We start from the raw sequence: 18,677 nt of genomic DNA, 5'->3' as shown, positions 1-18,677 counted from the left end.
TCAACAATACCACCATCCCACTGGTTCGAGCCAGGCTCAAAAGCCTGGAGTCATTCTTGACTCCTCCTGTTCCCTCATTGCTCATTCCACAGACTTGCCCCCTCCAACCCACACTTCACATAGTGGCTGCCAAAGTGCTCTTTTGAAAATGTAAATATGATCACGGAGCTTCCCTGCTTAAAATGCTTTAATGACTCCTTTTCACTTACTGGATAAAACTCAGAGTCTGCTTTCAGTACCTGTACACCTTTCTAGCCCCATCCCCGCCACTCCCTGCCATTGCTCTGAGCCCTTTACGCTCCATTTACATGAACTGCTCACAGTTGCCCAAACACACCATGGACTTTCGTGATGGTGACTTTGCATGTGAAATGGCCTCTGCTACTTTCTCAGCTTAAGTTACTTTTCCTCATGTTTCCATAGCATTTCCACATACTAGTTTTATAACTCTTGTCATACTATGTTGCAGTTACTTCTCTTGTTTGTCTTCACTACCAGACTATCCGTTCCCTGTTTTGGGAGCAGGTGAACATAGTAGAGGAGATTCAGACTCTGGATACTTCTAGGTAGCATTTAAGCTTGCTTTGGACCCTGACACTCTGCTCTTCTCCGATACTCTTTTTCTCCTTGTCCCAGCCCTCCCCCTGGTGGAGGTGTTAAGGAGCAATTCAACAGTCTCATGGCCAAAGATAAGACCAAGCTGCCTGGCCGATCCACAGCCTGGATAAATATCTGCTTCATATCATTTCTTAAGCAAATGAAAAGCTGGCTAATGGGCCTTGGATTTAAGGTGGCCTGTCAGGGGCTTTCTGTCTTACCACACATCAATTGGGAGACCCTCATTTCCGTCCTTGGAGCTGTATTGGGGGCGTCAATACATCCATCTCTGATGGTCTCCTTTGAGACATCATACTACTGTCAAACAAATAAGAATCAGCTGGTAGAGATCTTCTTTGTTTTCTCCTCTGCCTGAAGCTGAGACAAATCTTTTTGCAGGAATGTTTGCCTTTGGATGATTACACCACAAAGCAAGGAATCAAATACCAGTCACATCCACATGGTAGGTGTTCTCCCCAATTGCAGTGGGCCTCACCTCCCAAAAAAGTCATAGGGAAGGTCCATGTTCTGGTCTATCTCAGAACAATATCCAGTTATCACTGACTTCTGTCCCAGTTGAAGATAAGCTAGTCTTTGCATCAGTATTTAGTTGCCCATGTGAGGCAGCCAGTTTCACAGGCACCTCTGGATATAGAGTTCCCTAGGCATGGTGGCCCTAGGTGTATTCTGGATTGGTCTGGTTGGTGATTCTCAGGGAAAGACCTTGCCAGGCAGGTTTTAAAAAAAGGGTTAGTTATCAGCCTGGTTGGAAGGAATCTCATCTCTAAAAACAACAAAGTTTTAGAAAACATGAATTTATAATCATTATAGAAATTCTCTTTTATGACTATTGTGAATTTTATCAGATACTGTGTTTACACTACAGTGAGACTTCTAGCAGCAACAATGGGTTTTAGTTTTAAGCAGGGGGAAAGGAAATTAATATAATCTATTTGTCATCAGGAGAGACTACCTTTAAAAAATCAAATAGCTCCCACAATGTCATTTTATACATATGTCAAAAGCAAGGAAAGATGATCTGCTATCTTAGGTGTCCATTTGGCTGTGTCCCGATGGCAGAAAAAGAATTCAGGTGGTACCAGGGTAACACAAAATAGAACAGAAACAGAACTGGTGGGAGTGGCTCCCTGAAGTCCTTAGGTTTCTATGTTCAGAGTAAAGATTACCCTACCCACAAAACGATCATTGATGACATCATTTATGATGCCTTTGCCCTTCAGTTGGCACTGCACAGGCACTGCTTGGTTCTTTACCACATCTGTAAAGTGCATCGCCACCAGCGGGGAGGTGTAGTTAACCTGTAGGTGGAAGAACAATAAATTCTAAGTGTGAGGAGGGGAGGGTATGTGGGGGAGGGCAATAGGATGGAAGTGATCAGATATTCAGTGCAGGATGGAATAACGTCCACAATGGGAACTGAGTAAATCCCACGATGTCAAGTCAGAAATGGCTAAAGCAACAGACATGTTCTCTCTGCCCTGGGACAGTGGGGAAATGACATATTTCTCTCATAAGTCAGTGTCAGTTGTCTGATTGTCCTCTGGGGAAAACTATTTCTAGCTCAGTGTGATGTGGTTTTCTGGATAGCAGCCAATGAATCAAACCAGAACTAGTATTTATCAAGTCTCTAAGATGGAGATGAAGCCTTCGCTGCCCCAAGGCTCCAAGTGGGAGCAATAAGAAAGTGTGATTATTTGGGTGTAATTGAGTGCAATGGCAAGTGATTTGTCTGCTCCTGACTCTGCCACCAATTAGCTATATGACCTTGGGCGAGTCACTTCTCTCTGAACCCTAATTTCTCCATCTGTGAACTGAAGGTGTTAGGCCAGACCATATCTGAGATGCCTTCAGATTTGGAAAGGAGTGGTTGGGATAGGAATTGGTAGAGTGAACTCAGTCTTGGCCAGCGACTATTTACCCCTTTGCTACTACCTGCTGCTCCCTAATTCTTACAGATCCCAGCCAGCGCTTTGTCTCTGAGCCCTTTCTGACAGCAGAGACTGAAGGGAATACAGACTTACATGAGTCAGTTTGCCGTAGTAAGGGTAGTAGCGGAGGTCAAAAGAAGCCGACTCTGGGTAGTAATTGATGGATCGGATGTCATTTTCATCACCTCTCTGTAAGTAAAAGTAGGTACATGTCATGTGGGGGGGGGGTCACTCAGTGAGATGGAACCTGAGCTAAAGGGACCTGTGTCCCAGGTGAAATCACTGTGTGTTCTACAACCATCTCAGGAAGACAACGAAAGCAGAATGGGGCATGGCTCAGCCCAGACCTATCCCCAGAGGAATGATTCCAGGAAGAGACAGTACCTTGGCTTTTCAGTTCAAAGAGTACTGAATAGAAGGCCCAGCCTCCGGAGGCTGAAGGTTCTCAGTATGGCTCTGTGCTGGCTCCGAGGGGACCCAGACAGAAGGGCTCCAAGGGGCTTGCAGTACATGGTGTTGCTCTGGCAAAAGGACCTACTGTGCTAGCATCATACTGGGCCTGGCACCCAGTCTGGGACATTGGCGCCGAGGCAGGTGTAAATTAGAATTTATGGGGTTAGTAAATCCCCCTCCGTGACAACGTGCACACTGAGGTCTCAGTTCTTTTGGAGGTCAGACCAGGTACAGAGGGACACAGTCTATATCTGGCTCGCTTAAACGCATGTCTCTGACTGTATTCTCTGAGGTGCTTCATTACAGCAGGTGGAGGCAGGAGGATGAGCTAGAGAGGCCCAGTACTGGAAATGCTTACATAGCCAAGTCTCCCCTCATCCCATCATGTCAGGGAGCAGACTGCACGTTCCGCTCCTGCAATCGACTTGCCCTAAAAAGCAGAGGTCTGGGGGCTAGTAAGGGACAAACAGTGTGCCGCTAGCGCATCACTCACTAGGGTCATGTGATTCCTTCTGTCAACATAGTGTAATTGCTCTTAGTATAAACTGAGCTCTCCTTAATTTAGTCTAATAATTACCTTATCCTACTTGATTTCCACCAGTGGGTGTGGATTTGACCAGTATTGATTTATGTAGGACGTATGATGACTCTTAATATTTCTTTTTTCTTTTTAAAAAAGGACGGTTCTCAGCAAGGTTCAATATAAGCTGAAAAATGAATGGCTTTCACTAGGAAACTATAAGCAGGACTCTATGCAATTAATATGCTAGTTTGAGACTGAGTTCGTCTTTAGGGTTTATTTATATATTCTTCTAAAAAGCATTGAAATTCATTTTTTTGTGAATGGTCTGTGGAGTCAATTCCACTAGTTTGTAGTCACACATCACGTGTGTGTGTATTTATATACACGCTCATGTACATGTGAACAGAATGAATGTCCTTCCTACCTTGGGCACCTGGCAGGCACTGGCTGACCTTTCAGAACTCATGTTCAGTGTCACCACCTCCCATGTGGAACTAACCTTTCCATCTTTAATGTCCTCACTACACCTTTCATAGCGCCTGTATCACTTGACTGCCCTGATTTCAGAGACAGATTCATAGTTCTCTTGGCAGCCCCAACACCTAGCAAAGCACCTGGTACATAATAAGTGATCAATACATGCTTGCTGAATGTGAACACTTGGCTGAATAAATGCTGCCTTCTGCTGCTTTCTGATCTGCCACCATCAAGACTGGAGTTTTGAGCTTTATTTCTAGTACTGAGAATGGAATTACCTGGCTTCACACATTCGCAAGGCAACTGTCCAGGGCTCAGGGTGTAGTTGATGTTATCAAACAGGAGGGAGCTACTGCCGGTTTAAGAAGCAAACCTAAGATCTAGGGCTTTTTCCTACAAAGGAGCTAATTGGCACAGATGAGATAGGAGTTAATGGTCCCTTGAAGGACAGTTAATTAGCATATTAATGGAGTTCTGTTTATACTTCCCTTGTAGTCATTTGTTATTGCAACACCCAGTGCCACTGGTCATTGCTGCAAAAAGTGAAATTCAGTTTTAAAAGCAGGGACTAATGATTCTAATGAAAGCTGCTTGTTTAGTTTAAAGAAACAAGTAATTAGAGCTAAAAGCAAAAGTGTAAACAGAATCCCAGTTAATGACTTGGCACGTAGTTGTTCCCTGCTGTGGCCCTCAGCTGAGGTTGGGTCTTTGGGTTTCACAGGTATAAATCAGCACACACACACACACACACACACACCCTACACAAATACACATGAATTGAATGCTTTCTGGAAATAGGGAGGCCTGAAAGTGTAAAGGGAGGTATAGTTATGAAAAGAATAACTCCTTCCTTAACCCTTATTCAGTCGTCCATGGTAAAGCCCTTGGAAGGGATGACTCACCTTTTTGCATGAAACAGATGTGCTGAAAGTGCTTACTCAGAAAGGCACCTTACCTGAACTTTGCAAGAAACCTTCACAGGGTCTCCAAGCTCAGGACGAAAGCCAACAATCTAGCAAAAGAAAATCAGTGTGTTTTTTAAAAATAAAAAACCAGATTTGACAGTAAAAATGGGGCTTTTCTAAACCCCCCTTGAGTCATCCCTTAGGCATAGGCTTGATCTATTTTGCCTTCTCAGAAATGTTACAAAAAGCAGAAAACGCAAAATATCTTCAGAGCTGCGCAGCTCAGCTTACTCCTTGTTGTATTTGTGCCTGATATTCATACAATGGCAACTTCAGCAAGATCACCCTGAAGAACTTACTGGTTTCAAGAGGAGTGTGCCTGGTAAGGCTCTGCCCCACCTAAGGCATGGCAGGAGAGAAGGAAAATGCATCTGTGATATAAGAATTGTCTCCCACCCCACCCTCATGTCAGTTCAGGATCTCATTCCCGACAGAAGCATCAAAGGGCAGGTTTAGGGATGTGGGAGAAGAATCAAATAGGAAGTGTTCAGGGAGAATTATTGCTTGGTAGGTTTGTCCAGTTGTTTGTGTTACTGACGCTGTTGGTAAAAAATGGCCAAACTTACAGTGTCTGAAGACAGAGCCCAAGAGAAATGGAGTGGCCAGAGCCCTCCTACCCAGCTCATCCACTTATCGCCAGAGCATCAAGGGCCAATATACCCGGTTCATCTTTAGAAGGATGCAGGGCTGTCCAGTAGAGTAGCCAAAAGTAGGGTCCTCCAGGCCAGAGCAGTTCTTCAGGAAGGAGCGCTTAAATTGGCAGGCTTTCTTGTCCTCATCCTCATCACCATCTTGGATGAAGTACTGGCCCGGAGGACAATCTACATTCATTTCCTCTTGAAGACTGTCATTATAACCTAAAGCATGTGTGAGTGGCAAAGGGTCATGTTAGACAGGTGCTACGGGGGAAGGCCATGTTTTCCATCACTCTCCTAGTTTCCTTTGTCCAGCATGCTTGTGCTCCTCTGAAAGCCCACTCACTTTGTCCTAGGCCCTGTGATGCCCAAGGCCCTTCACCAGCAACATCCCTCCAAGAAGCCTTCTGGGCTGGTCCCCTCAGCCTACTTGGATCAGCTGTCCCCTTGCATCTCATTCCCTTGGAAGTTGTTTGATATCCATCTCTGGATTGTATGTTGGCCGCTTTATAACTTTTTTCTATTTTTCCACCATTTCTTTTCTGATATGGTTAATTGTGAACTTGGGGAACTGCCTCTTCTACTTCTGGGAGAGGAATAGGCACATAGTAGACAGATTTTGGAAAAGGGACTGAGTCATATCAAGGTGTGGCACATATAATAAGGAGGCAAAGCTTCTGGGTTAGATCTCTTTAAGTTCAGCCTAGGAGACATCTCCCTTTCAGGTCATGAAAGGCCCCCAGAGCAAGAGTGAGAATTGTGTGTTGTAGGACAGGAGGAAGGGAGAAGAAGAGGAGATAAACCAGCTCCTCGTTCTTTACAGAGGGAAGCTAGCATTGCAAAATAGAAGCTTAGGTTGAAAGATAGAAAATGACAACCACAGGGTCTCCACTGAGAGGGCAAAGGGGTGAGATCTTGTCTCCTGAGACCTGAGGCACTCAGAGTTAATGTCCCTTTACATTGAGGGGAATGTAACATATGTCCAAGGTAACATATCAGGGAGAGAGGGCTACCTGTGACCTGACTCCTTGGGCTAATAGATGCCCTAGAACTGGGCTTTAGAAATTACTGTCTTATTTCCAATTTGGTTCTAAATGATAAAATCCAGTTAGTACTGTTAGATCTAGCCCCCATACATTCATGTTCCAAGAAGCCCAGTTTTTCAGAGGAGATTGTACACCTATGATCCACCAGAGGTAGAACTCCAAATGTGCTGCTGGATCCTCATTGTGACTTGGGTTTGATATTAGAAGCAACTGGGAATTTTAAATCTATTACAATTATGGCTAAGCTTTTATTTTTCCTTTGATAAAGCTACATTCAATTGAAGGTTTTGTTTTCATCTGTCTCTTTTTTAAGAACAAGAACTATGCTCAAATAATAACTTCCTAAATACAAACTCTAATCATGTGCTCATTGTTTCTCTTCAGGTAGTTCCGTTAAAAATAATGTGACATGGGCATGACCCTTATTGCAAAATCCCTGTCCTCATGGGAATGAAATTGATACTCCGGGATGTCTATTTCAGAGATGTGTTCTTTTTAAACAGGGCATATTATCTACTTAGGAACTAAAAAACTCAATGCTTTTCCTAATGTTCCCCATCTCTGTCATCAGGTCAGAATTGATATTTCTGCATCTGCTACCTTCTTGGAGGGATTTTCTCAGCAAAGATTCTGGCAATATATATGCGATAGCTCACAAGCATTTGAAAGAAAAAAAGATATTGTGCTGGCTACGATGCCCAAAACATTTTTGGGAGTCCAAACTGGAACTACATGGACTCAGAAAGAACCCAGCCCCCCTCATTTTACAGGTAAGGAGTGTGACACTCAGACTTACCCAAGATAACACTGAACATTACTGATACAAAGCTGATTTTCTAACTCCTGGTCATTTGGAAGTGACAAAGAATTATGAAAAGCAGCACTTCTCAAGCTTTAAAGGTCATACAAATCACCTGTGGATCTTACTAAAATGCAGATCCTGATTCAGCAAGTCTGGGTGAGGCCTGAGATTCTGCCTTTCTAACAAACTCCCAAGTAATGCTGATGCTTCTGGTCCCTGGATCACACTTTGAGTAGCAAGGGTGTTAAGAACAGGGACGTGGGTTTAACCACTGGTTCTGCTGCTGGGAGACTTTGATCAGGCTTCTTCCCAGTTCTGAGCCTCAGTTCCCCCATTTGCAAATGTATAGACTCTGCTATGCAGGGTTAAAGTTCTTTGACAACATTTATGCACTTAAATAACACCTCCTATCACATAAGCGAATCATCTTAATTCAGTGCATGTTCTATTGGCCATCCCTATCACCCCACTTCAGCCAGGAAATCCAAACGAGTCTAACTGCTCCCCACTCCGCCCCGCACAAATAATAGGTGCAGCAGTGTAAACCCACTGGAGCTCCTCTTTGATAGCCAGATAAATCCAGAGCCCATGCGCTTGGTGTTTAACCTTAACCAAGCTGCTACCTCAGTTTTCACCCGGTGTAAGGCTTCTCAAAAAGCCATTCATTTGTCCTTAAAAATGTATCTGATGATGCTATAGAGATAGGCATCTTGAAAACACTTGCCATCAAAATGTTGGAGTTACTGCCATCCAGAGATTATCCTTCTAACTCCCTTATGGACTGCTATTTAGATAAAGACCCTTGCTCTCTTCCTGAGATGGATCACCTCCAGGAAATGAATTCTCTTACCTTGAAAGAGGACGGGAGGCAGGGATCTTCCAGTTCTGGAGAACACTCTTTTTTTCTGACCACTACCTCCCCCTCCAGAATTATCTTTTGTAATTGATCATTATTGAGCCACTGGGATGTGCCCAGGACATAACTAGGTGCTGTAGGCTGTTTAGGGGGGAGAAAACAAGTTCTCTGCCCCATTGAACATGTTTTGCTGGAGAGTTGGCTTATATGCTTTTCAAGGCAACATACAAATCACAATGCAGAGCCGTTTTTGATTGTATCTGCATGCATTGAGGGGGATGTAAGATAAGGAAAAACTAAGATGGGCTGTGTTAGTAAGTCTGGGATTTTTGGGCCAAGTGAATTTTGAACTTTGAATTCCCACCCATCACCTCTCCAAACGTATTCCCACTGTTCAGAGGAACTTACCCTGGAGAAAGCCATTTAGGCTAATCACATAATGCTGCCAAGTGTCAGGTTCAGAAACGTTGAAGTTGAAGTTAAGGCTATGGGCGAAGGGTCTGATCATAACTCCTGGCAATGAAAACAGGTCTTGGATATATTAACCCGTTCTTGGGATAATTTTTTTGTATCGATTCCCATGAAACCATTTCCCCCCAGGCAATCAAAATGAAAAGGACCATAATTTGCCAAGTACCATTTTACTTTTACTCTTAATAATTGAATCCCGAAATCATTACCGGGAAGAGCCAAAGTTAATTGAGCCTGAACATGCTGTGCAAGCAGGTTTCTGTCCAGCAAGTTCTGACAGCACAGGGTATTTGGGCACTCACCAGGAGGCTTCACCCTCTCGGTGAAGGTCGGCATGTAAGGACTGATGGTTAGAAATAGCGTGTACATGCAGAGGGTGATCACAGCAGCCAGGGAGGCATAGAAGAAGAAGTAAATGACTAAGATCAGGCCTGCAGAACAATCAGAGATGAGAGTGGTCAGTGCTGGCCAACAAGCCCTGCCTCCACATTTGAACTCATTGAAGCACAACCAATCCATACATGTGACATGGCTTTTTCTAAATCCCCCAGATTCAGTATGTCCTTGCTTATTCATATTTCACCAATTTGGAATTGGTGAGAATTGTGTCAGGGGTCTGATTGCAGTTTACTTTACAGCATCTCCAATGGAAGGGCTTGCTGAGCAAATGATGACCATGAACAAGATTACAGGGGAGTGGAGTTTAAAGTACTGCAGAGGGCAAATTGCTTGGGAGTCCTCTGGGCTACTGTTGATGTCCTAAGTACAAATCATTCTTCGCTATTCATTAAAGCATGTGCCCTAAAGAGTCCTAGCAGCTTGGTTCCAGTGATTATATATATTTGCAAGTGATGAAAACAGCATTTCTTTTCACATAGCCTATAATTCAAACTTTTGATTCCTTTCCACTGGACTTGCCTCTAATGAAGGCAAAGTGAGGCTTCACTCTATGTATTTCAAATCTTACTCATCTTTGGCAAAAGTTTAAGTGGCTCTGCTTTTCAAAGAGAACACTAACACAGGATGGGGAAGGGAGGAACTGTACTTAGTTACTGACACTTGCTGCCCGTGAGCTCCACCTGTGAGCTTGGGCAAGTTATAAAACTTCTCGGCACCCCCGATTCCCCGCCGGTAAAAATGGGATAAATTTAGTGCTTACTTCATATTCTGATCTATATCCCTAGCAATATTTGAAATTCAGCCTTTTCTTACATCCTGTCCTGTTTAATCTTAGACCTGCTATTTATCTCTCTGGGCCTCAATTTCCTCATCTGTAAAATGAGGATAATAACAGTCTTTACTTCTTAACATTGAATAATGCATATAAATAGCACAGCACAGAGCCTGGCAGATACTAAGTGCTCTATAAATGGCAGTCTTCACCATTGTTATTATGAATACTATTATTGCTATAGGACCAGAAGCAAAGTTGTGTGAATTCCTCCTCTGTGGGCTGGATTAGTACTAGGTTTGCCCCAGGATTAGGCAGCGGAGAGTGAGTGAATGAGTGAGAGATTGCTGCTGAGAAGCTCTTTTTAAGTCCTTCTTGGAGCTCTCGCAGGAAATAATATCTAGCTCTGCTCACAGCAGTGACATGATGTCAGAACTACAGATTTGAACTGCATCATGAACCAGAAACTGGAACAAATGACATAACTGCTGTACTCCAAACCAAATCCAAATATTAATTTTTAAATTGAACTGTGAACCAAATAAAATGAACAACAACAACAACAAAAAGGAGTGGAGAAAGGAGAAAAGGAATTCTTAATAATCTCACTGGAAGTGAACCTTTAGGTTTTATAAGATGAACTGAGGCAGAACTGAAACATGAACGCGTTGATTCGGTTGGAATCCCTGGAGAAGCAGCAGCAGCACTTTGTGTGCCTGTGATACTTGGCTGCTGCCCACCAGCTGTCCTAATGGGCTATGCCCTGTGCCCCCTCCATTCCTCTAACCCCGTCCCCATCGTGGGAACAGATCAACAGCTGGAGCCATCGTGGGGGACCAGAAGGCTCAGTTTCAGGGATGAAAGGAAAGCAGTAGAATACACGTATGTGCCTTGGAGATACCTTCCTTCTTGCCCAGGCTGTGTGACAGGAAGCTGTAGATGGGAGAGTGGCACTAGCAGTGAGTCCCCTCAGCTTTACCCAGGAGTCTGTGCCCTGCAGCCTGTGATGGGCTGTCTCAGCTACACTGCACCCCCCAGCAAAACCAAGCACTGTAACCACCTGAACCCATTGACCCTCCAACCCTTCCTGCTCCGAATGATCAATTTCTACTTGAGCTGCTCCTCTGGGTAATCCAGGGTTTTCTCCTGAATGCCCCACTCAAGCTTGGATAGACCAGTGTATCTTGAATAGACTAGGTACCCACGATCCCAACTCTTCACTCCTTCCACTAAAACACGCCATCAGGCCCTGAGGCCCTGTCCATTAGGGCCTTGCTCATTGCTGGAGTTCACGAAGACAGTGTGGTGTTCTGGCCAGACAGCGAACTCCAGTGTTCGTCCAACCTGGGTTTGAATCCCAGTACTGCCACTTATTAACTGTGTGACTTTAGATAAGTTACTTACCCTCTCTAAGCCTCAGTTTCTGCATCTGTAAAATGGGGATAATAATATTACTACCTCATACGGTTCTTGTCAGTACCCAATAAAATAACATATAGCTCCTAAGAATAGAGGTGGCCCTGCTATCAAAGGGAAAGCCCAGAATATAATAATAGGCTGGGTGAATATATTGGTCATGGTGATGTCCAGGCTGGGACAGGGTTAGTAAGTGCTTAAGTGGCACCCAGTTCTCAAGCAGGAGGGCAGCGAGCCATGTGGTGGCTTAGGTGTTAACATCACTATTTGCTCTTTGCCCAGGGTAGCCCCACAGAAGAAGCCTGAGTTCCTGGACTCTCCTTAAACCCGCTACCCAGAGGCCTGAATGTGGCCTACGGTCTCCCCACTGCTGTATCTTCCCTGGGCACTTGAACCTTCCTCCCTCATGCCCACTTATTGGCCTATGGACTGTTCTCCACAGGCATAGTTTGGATCAGCTCATCTGATGATGTTCCACTGGCTGGCTGTTTACAGGTTAACATAGGGCTCCCTCTTCCAGAATCAGACTTGCATTTCACAAGGCCTGTTTTTCCAGTCCTCTTTAGGCAAGGGAGAAACAGCTGTGCCCCCTTTGGAACCCCAATGAGTGTCCAGCATTTGTCTGCAGCTTTCCAGAATGTCAGAATGTTCCTTGAATGGTACATTTGTTCCAGTTGAGAGTTCGAGGGATGGGCAGGGGTGGGGCTGGGAACTGAAGTGGGGTGAAGGGAAGTGGGTGTTGTTCAGAGCCCCACACCTGCTATTCCTAATACCAGGAAGCAGGGTGGGCTGTTTCACCCAGACTGAGCTGAATTAGAAACACAAACTACAAAGGGGAGAATTCTCAGCCAGGAGGCCTTTAGAAGGCATGACCATCAACTTTAGCACCCAAGACCCTTGGCACTGGAGGACTCTTTTTCCATCCATAGAGTTATCTGTTTTTCGCTTCTCCTCTGGGTTCACTGAGTTCCAAACCGGCAGCTGTTCTTTTTCTGAGAAGTGCAGAGAGTGTGGCGAGTATGAATTTTACCACAAGCTAAATCTCCTGAGGAGGATCAGCATTAATAGTTCAAGAGGTGAGTAGGTCCCTGGGCGAGGAGTGCTGGGGAAGTTGTGAAGTAGAAAGGGTGGCAGTGTGTGGTACAAAGGGGAGATGCTAAGGGTTGCCGTTCTGCTATTGATCAAGCAATATAGGGGAGGAGGCTCAGACTTAACTCACTAGAAATGGTCCCTTTGACCCATTTCTCTGTAGACACCATGGGAGCATAAAGCACCCACAAGCTGGGCCCAGGGGCAGACCTGGCTCTCCTTCTCTGACATTACTAGGGGAAATGTTGAGGCTTTATAAACCCTTGGTCACTTTAGTAGGGACTTGAGTCTCATGTCCTAGAAATAGTCTTCTCCATAGTACTTTTGACTTTACAATTTTAACAGCTTTTTGGAGCCTCAGGCTGATCTTGTGAGAGAGGAAAGTCAGATACTGTTTCCCTCATCTCGCAGGTGAGGAAACTGGGGCTCACAGAGGATTAATGATGAGCCCAGACTTATACAGGTAGAAAGTGACAGGGCTGGGGCTTAAAACAAAATCTGCACCTTTCCATCTCATTCTCACTGTCTCTCTGCCCTGCAAGTGCTATTGAGCCCAGAGGATTTCAGCTGTACAATCAAGTTTGTTCATCCACTTGGAGTGTGTTCTGATGGTATCTGCTCCTTACTTCCCCAGGCATTGATCCCGGTACAGGAAATGCTACGAGAAGTTTGCAGACAAGCCCATCCAACGTATAGTAAAGGAATTCCGGACACCAGGCCAAAAGCAAAGGACACCTGACTAGGGCTTTGGGACAACTGGGACTTACTCCAACTCTGACCTGTTCGGGCCAGAGACATCCTTTTCTCCGGATCCCACAGGTATTCGTTCACAATGTGCAATTTTTGCCACCAGGCATTGCTTGTTTCCTGACCCTGACTCTCTTCCTCCTTTTCCTCCTTTTCTTTCTCCTCCTCTTCTTCCTCCTCCTCCTTCAAATTGGGTACTACCATCACCCGAGCCTCTTCTTCTGCTTCTTCCTCTTCATCTGCTAAGTAGTTCTGGTTCACTTCATCCTGATCGTCCTGAAACAGTGACAAAACATAGTCCCCTTTTTGGAAAAGGAAATCTCCAGGGGCCCATCTCACCAGCCAAAAATAAATGGAAAATGACTCAATATTTGGAGATGCTTCAGATGTCCACTTACCCATAAACATACCTGTTGTTACAAGAGGCAGATTTTCTTTCTCTCTGTTCTTTTGCAGGAAATATCTTTCTATGACCCATTTTGACCCAATATTCTTTCCATAGAGGTGCAAGTCTTATTCTCAGCTTCAGACATTTGGGCTCTTCCCCTAGGACTGCTCATGTCACTGCTCTGTCCTGAAGCCTTGGCTTCCCGCTTAACTTTGTCTGGCCTGTCAGGGCAGAGCTGAGCTCAACACTGGAGGATGGAGTAGTTTTAGACACTTGTGTCCGTGATGGCAAGTTTTCAGCCCAAGCCAGCTTTGTCGTAACACCCTGTACACTTTCAGCTGCTCAACCTCACTGTCCTAAGTTGTGCCTAAAAATAGCCTGGGAGGGACATCAGGACGAGAGGCCAGCTGCTGCACCCCTCCTCAAAACAGACTGTCTTCCCAACAGAAACAAGAGATAGAGGTTACTTGCTGCCTCTCTGACTGTTGCCCACGCTGGAACCTCTTCCTGCCTTAAGCTGGTTGGACAGACCACCTGGGATGCCAACTGATACTTCCTTAGTCATCCCACCCCCAATGCCATACCCTAGGCAAAAATCTGGGCACGTAGCAAATGCTCAGCACATATTTGTTGATTGACTGATTGCAGCCATTACTTGAGGTCTGAAACTGTAATCTTCTCCGAGTGGTTCTAAGAAAATTGAAACAAAAAAGGAAAAACCCAGACTTCACCAAATGGCATTTCAAATGTCTCTGGGCCACAGGCTGGAGAGTTGGATCTCTGCTCTCTGTGGATCTGCCAAGGCCACCCTCCCTCCTCTCTGCTGTCCAAATCTGAAGAGTGGCGGGGCCTGTGCACCTGTTGGGCTTGGATGTGTCAAATGATAGAGGCCTGGGGCTCTGTGCTGCCCCCTCCCTGCCTGATTCCTCAAAGGCCATTTAGAGGACGCTCGGCTAGAAGTGCTGCTGTTTGGGAGGGGGGTGGTTTCAGAAAACTGGATTGTTCAGAATTAGTAACAGTGATACAGAATGACAGGACTCTAGTCTCAGCATTCAGTTGGCCTAGCGCTGTCGAGCTCTAGATTAGAAGCACTCTTGAATTGCTCTCTAATTTGTTCAAACGTACAGCTTTGCATCATGCACCATTATCAAAACCAACAGGGACCTTGAAGATTCACTTGTGAGGCCCAGAGAGGGGGCAGGATCTAGCCAAAGTCACACAGCAAGTTCATGAGAGAGTTGACAGTCTCAGAACCCCTATCTCTCCATACCATGGACAGTGATGTTTCTCTTCTATCACACTGAGCACAGGTGCTTAGGGGTGGTTTAGCAGATTTGTGGTGCACAACAGTGTGTTAGATTCTGTGTTCCCAAGGGATGGTAGGTGCTTATAATCGAAGATTTCTAACTCTGACAGACTCACAGGGTAAGGCTTAGGAAAATAAACCCCATCACTCAATGCTGAATGGGTCAATAGTTGTTCTTAAGTCTCTTTCACTTGTGTGTGATCATATGTACCCATTTGACCTCCAGACCTACATTCTGAGCACCAGGGGGCAGGGTCCATGTTTTCTAACTCCTTGATGGCCCTCCACAGTGTGGAACCCACAGCTAGGACACCAGTGGGGTCTAAGCAAGTGTCAATGGCTGACTTAAAGCTCCTGAGCCAGGACTCTGGGGGGATGCTCTCACAAAGCCTGGTCCCTCACCTCAGTAGTCACGTGGACTGTAGTGGGTAGTCATCATGGCCCCCAGAGAATCTGCAGCCGAGAATCTCAGGGAATTTGAAGTGTAACATTTCAACGTGGAGGAATTTATGTTCCTTTTATATTTTCTAAACACCTTCCTTTTCTCTCCTTGTTGCCTATTCGCCTGCCCTCCACCTCTGCTCCACAGAGGAGGCAGCTGGCTTTGGCCTCAGCCTGATCTTATTTGTAGATATGAGCTCTCACGCTAATCTCATTAAAGATGGCTTGTCATTAAAGCTTTACCCTCCTGGGAAGAATTAACCTTCTCAGTGCTAATTTCCCCACAGCTCTCATACTGCCTGAGCTTCAGAAACCTCAAATATCTTTTTCCCTCTCCCTGCTTCCCAGTATAGGAGAACCTCACCTTCTGCAACAGAGGCACTTTTGTGCAACCAACTATTTAACGGAATCCAGTAGGGAATCCTTTGGTAATGAGAGGGTCTGTTTTTGTCCGTTTCCTAAAGTGGTACCGCCCTCATGTGATAGTGTCTGTGCTGGGAGAGAGTTGTGGGTGGGTGCTGGGGCCATCACGTTGCCCTAAAAGGGAAGAGTCTGAAGGGCAGAAGGTGGCTCCATTTTGAGCACTCTAAATATATAAACATATAAACAAATGTATAAACAAGCAGTATGACCCGAAGGATAAATTTGTGCCCTGCATTGAGTAACACCCTGTAAACATTCAAACGGTTAGTTAATTTTAAAAGAGACATTAGCACATGATTACTCACTGCATCGAATAATTTCTTTTTAAATTTGATCAAGTATTCCCTATAAAGAGCAAGATTCCTCTGATGCATTTAAAACCCAAACCAGTTGACAAATAATTGAAATTATACACAACATTTCAGCAGCATTACATAGAAAGGAAGCCAAGTAAGCACTAGTTACATATGCCCTACAGACTGTGACCACTCTGATTGCTGGAAGGGACTCTGGGGATGTCAAAAGAGAGATTGTACAAATTGTGGCTGGGCAGTCAAGAGAAGCCCTCCACAAGTTGATGTGGGCTTAGAAGAATATGTGCCTTCCTCTGCTAACTGTTGACCGTCTTCACTTAGCTTGCTGGTTACATAACTGGCCATTCCCCAAGAAAAATGGATTAAGGTTTGTTTCCTCCGGGGGTTCAGATCACAGCCCGGTGTGTGGGAGATTTCAGAATATACCTCCCCCCTAAAGTACTGCATGTGGTTTGTATTAATGATTTATAGCAAAGTAAGTGCAAAGCAGGGTGGCAGTGGGTGGTGGAGGGCTGGAGGGTTAAGGAGTTGCACGCTGCAAATATAATGGAAAGAGCACAAGATTGGAAGTGAGGAAACTTGCATTCTCACTTTGGCTCCTCCACTAACTTGCAAGTCACTCCTGTGCTCTGAGCCCCAAAGGCGTCCTTTACCTAATGAGGGGTTCTGGAGAGGTGAAGTCTAGGACTCCTCCCAGCTACTGTCTAGGATTTGATGATTTTAGCTATAGTCTGGAATTTCTGCTTTGGAAAAAGAGCAGCTGGGTTCCTAAGAAGCTACCACCCAAAGGGATCGAGACAGCTGGGTAGGCAGTGCCTTTCGTTTCCCCTTCCCTTCTCTCTTGGCTAAATTCCTTGGTATCGGAAGGAAACCTCCACTCCCAGACTCCAAATAGTCTGTTCAAATTCTGGACTCCCAAGGAAAAATTTAGAAAGCCCCTTATTCTCTGGCTTCTTCCCCTTGCTTTATCTTTGTTGCACAAGAAGAGGGGCTTCCTCCTTCAGTCCAGCAGTTTAGGGTGTGATGGGGTACTGGGGGTCACTGCTTGCCTCAAAACTATGGGCTTCCTTAAACTTCACCGTTCCTGACCGTCCTAAGGAGAAGCAGCCCTAAGCCAAGACCTATACAACCCCCACCCTATCCCACTGAAAAGGGATAGCAAAATATTCAGCTCCCTGGGACTCACAAGTCTGTAGCGATAACCGTAAGGAAAGGCCGGAGCCCTTCTGGACCGGAGCTGCCGTCTCATGGCTGGTCAGTGGGCAAAGACGCGGCAGAGGCAGGCCAGTGAGTGAGAGTTATGGAGCTTCTGCTGGTACAGGAGACACTGGTTGCTGGGGATACTTGGCGCCCAGTAAAAGTGAACCCTCCTGGCATGAGCCCTTCCCCAAAATAATCCAACATGCCCCTCTCTCATTGGTTGGCCCCTTCCCTGAATCAAAGGAAAGCCCTGATGGAAAAGCAAGCTCATCATTACAGGGAGGGGGAGATATTCTGGGTCACGAGGATGAGCGACTCACCACCCCCAACTTCATGTCTCTTCCCACCCACTGCCCTTCCCTAGCGCCTGAGCTACTATGCGCCCAATGGAAATCTTAAGTCGTGTTCTTCTGAATTGAGAGTTGGATATCAGTGTGTGCAGGGGGTGGGGCGTGGGTGGGAGTTGGGGGTGAGGGGAGATGACCAAGAATAACTTTCTTTTTTCATAAGGCTGACCTCATACAAAAGGATCTAGGGTGTCAGGAAAGATTCCCTTAGCTTTCCCCACCCCCCCCCACACCAGGCCACCTACAATATTCCTTATTTGTGTCAATCCGCAAGTCCCTTAAATGTAGACTATGCATTCTGATTTTAGAGGCCAGGCTCCTGCCTTACCCCTCCCTGGCCAAAAAGGGTCTTGGACATAAAGAAGCCTTTTTCTAGCCCACATGTCAGAATGGCCCCATCAGCACTGCCCCTCACACACACACCCCTTGGAATCCTGGCCAAATTTCTGTAGTGGTTGAGATCTATATTTATCCCTTAGCATCAAGGCAGGGAACAAGCCAGAACTTTGCAGTGTCAGTTTCCCAGACATATATAACTCCTGAGGCCAAAGTGGGATCCAACAAAAGAAAAATTAGTAGAAACAGCCAAGAACATTGTATAGCAGTTTTAGTCTGTTTGATTCACCCCACTGGAGCCCGGGTGGCTAAGAGGCCTAGGTGGAATTTGTGATCCTTCCTTCACAAATCCCTCCCCCTGCCCATTACACCCAGGTGACTGAGAATGTTGCAGGTAGTGGGCATATTCATGAGCAAGAAAACCATAGCCCAACAGCTTAGACAGATCAGTCATAATTCCAAGTCGAGGCTATTCTGATGAAGACAGCTTCAATAGTGGTTAATTTAAAATAAAAATTCCATTGGCTAGAATGTAACTAATCAGGACTCTTCCTTAACGGAGTCCCCCTGCCCCATACTCTCATTTGAAGAGAAAGAGAACACTGACAAAGAGAAGAGAAACTCATTCTTCTTTTTGGATTTTAATGAAAGCAAAATATATTCCAGGGGATAACCTGGTCTCAGGAGACTTTGAGTTCTGTCTCTTACACTTTCTCCATTCAAGC

The 18,677-nt window shown here is 45.4% G+C and overlaps 1 protein-coding gene and 1 long non-coding RNA gene across 2 annotated transcripts in view; one reads left to right on the top strand and one right to left on the bottom strand.

Annotated features, from left to right (window-relative positions):
• Positions 1-1,735: 1,735 nt before the first annotated feature.
• Positions 1,736-17,318, bottom strand: ATP1B4 (ATPase Na+/K+ transporting family member beta 4). The gene is made up of 8 exons (XM_006215892.4): positions 17,256-17,318; positions 13,218-13,473; positions 9,077-9,205; positions 8,712-8,816; positions 5,625-5,821; positions 4,955-5,011; positions 2,640-2,735; positions 1,736-1,916 (listed from the first exon to the last, which is right to left on the bottom strand). Exons 1-8 carry the CDS (start codon positions 17,316-17,318, stop codon positions 1,755-1,757), a joined length of 1,065 nt encoding a protein of 354 aa, XP_006215954.1. The 3' UTR covers positions 1,736-1,754.
• Positions 12,102-18,677, top strand: part of LOC140691759 (uncharacterized) — a 19,795-nt gene continuing 13,219 nt past the window's right edge. Inside the window, exons 1-2 of the long non-coding RNA XR_012067432.1 lie at positions 12,102-12,437; positions 13,085-13,269. This is a non-coding gene — a long non-coding RNA (uncharacterized lncRNA). The remainder of the gene's footprint in view (positions 12,438-13,084; positions 13,270-18,677) is intronic.

The sequence above is a fragment of the Vicugna pacos genome, chromosome X (genome assembly GCF_048564905.1).
Source record: "Vicugna pacos chromosome X, VicPac4, whole genome shotgun sequence".
In the NCBI taxonomy this organism is placed as follows: Eukaryota; Metazoa; Chordata; class Mammalia; order Artiodactyla; family Camelidae; genus Vicugna; species Vicugna pacos.
Note: the sequence above shows the minus strand (reverse complement) of the source record. Positions and strands in the feature narration are given on the sequence as shown.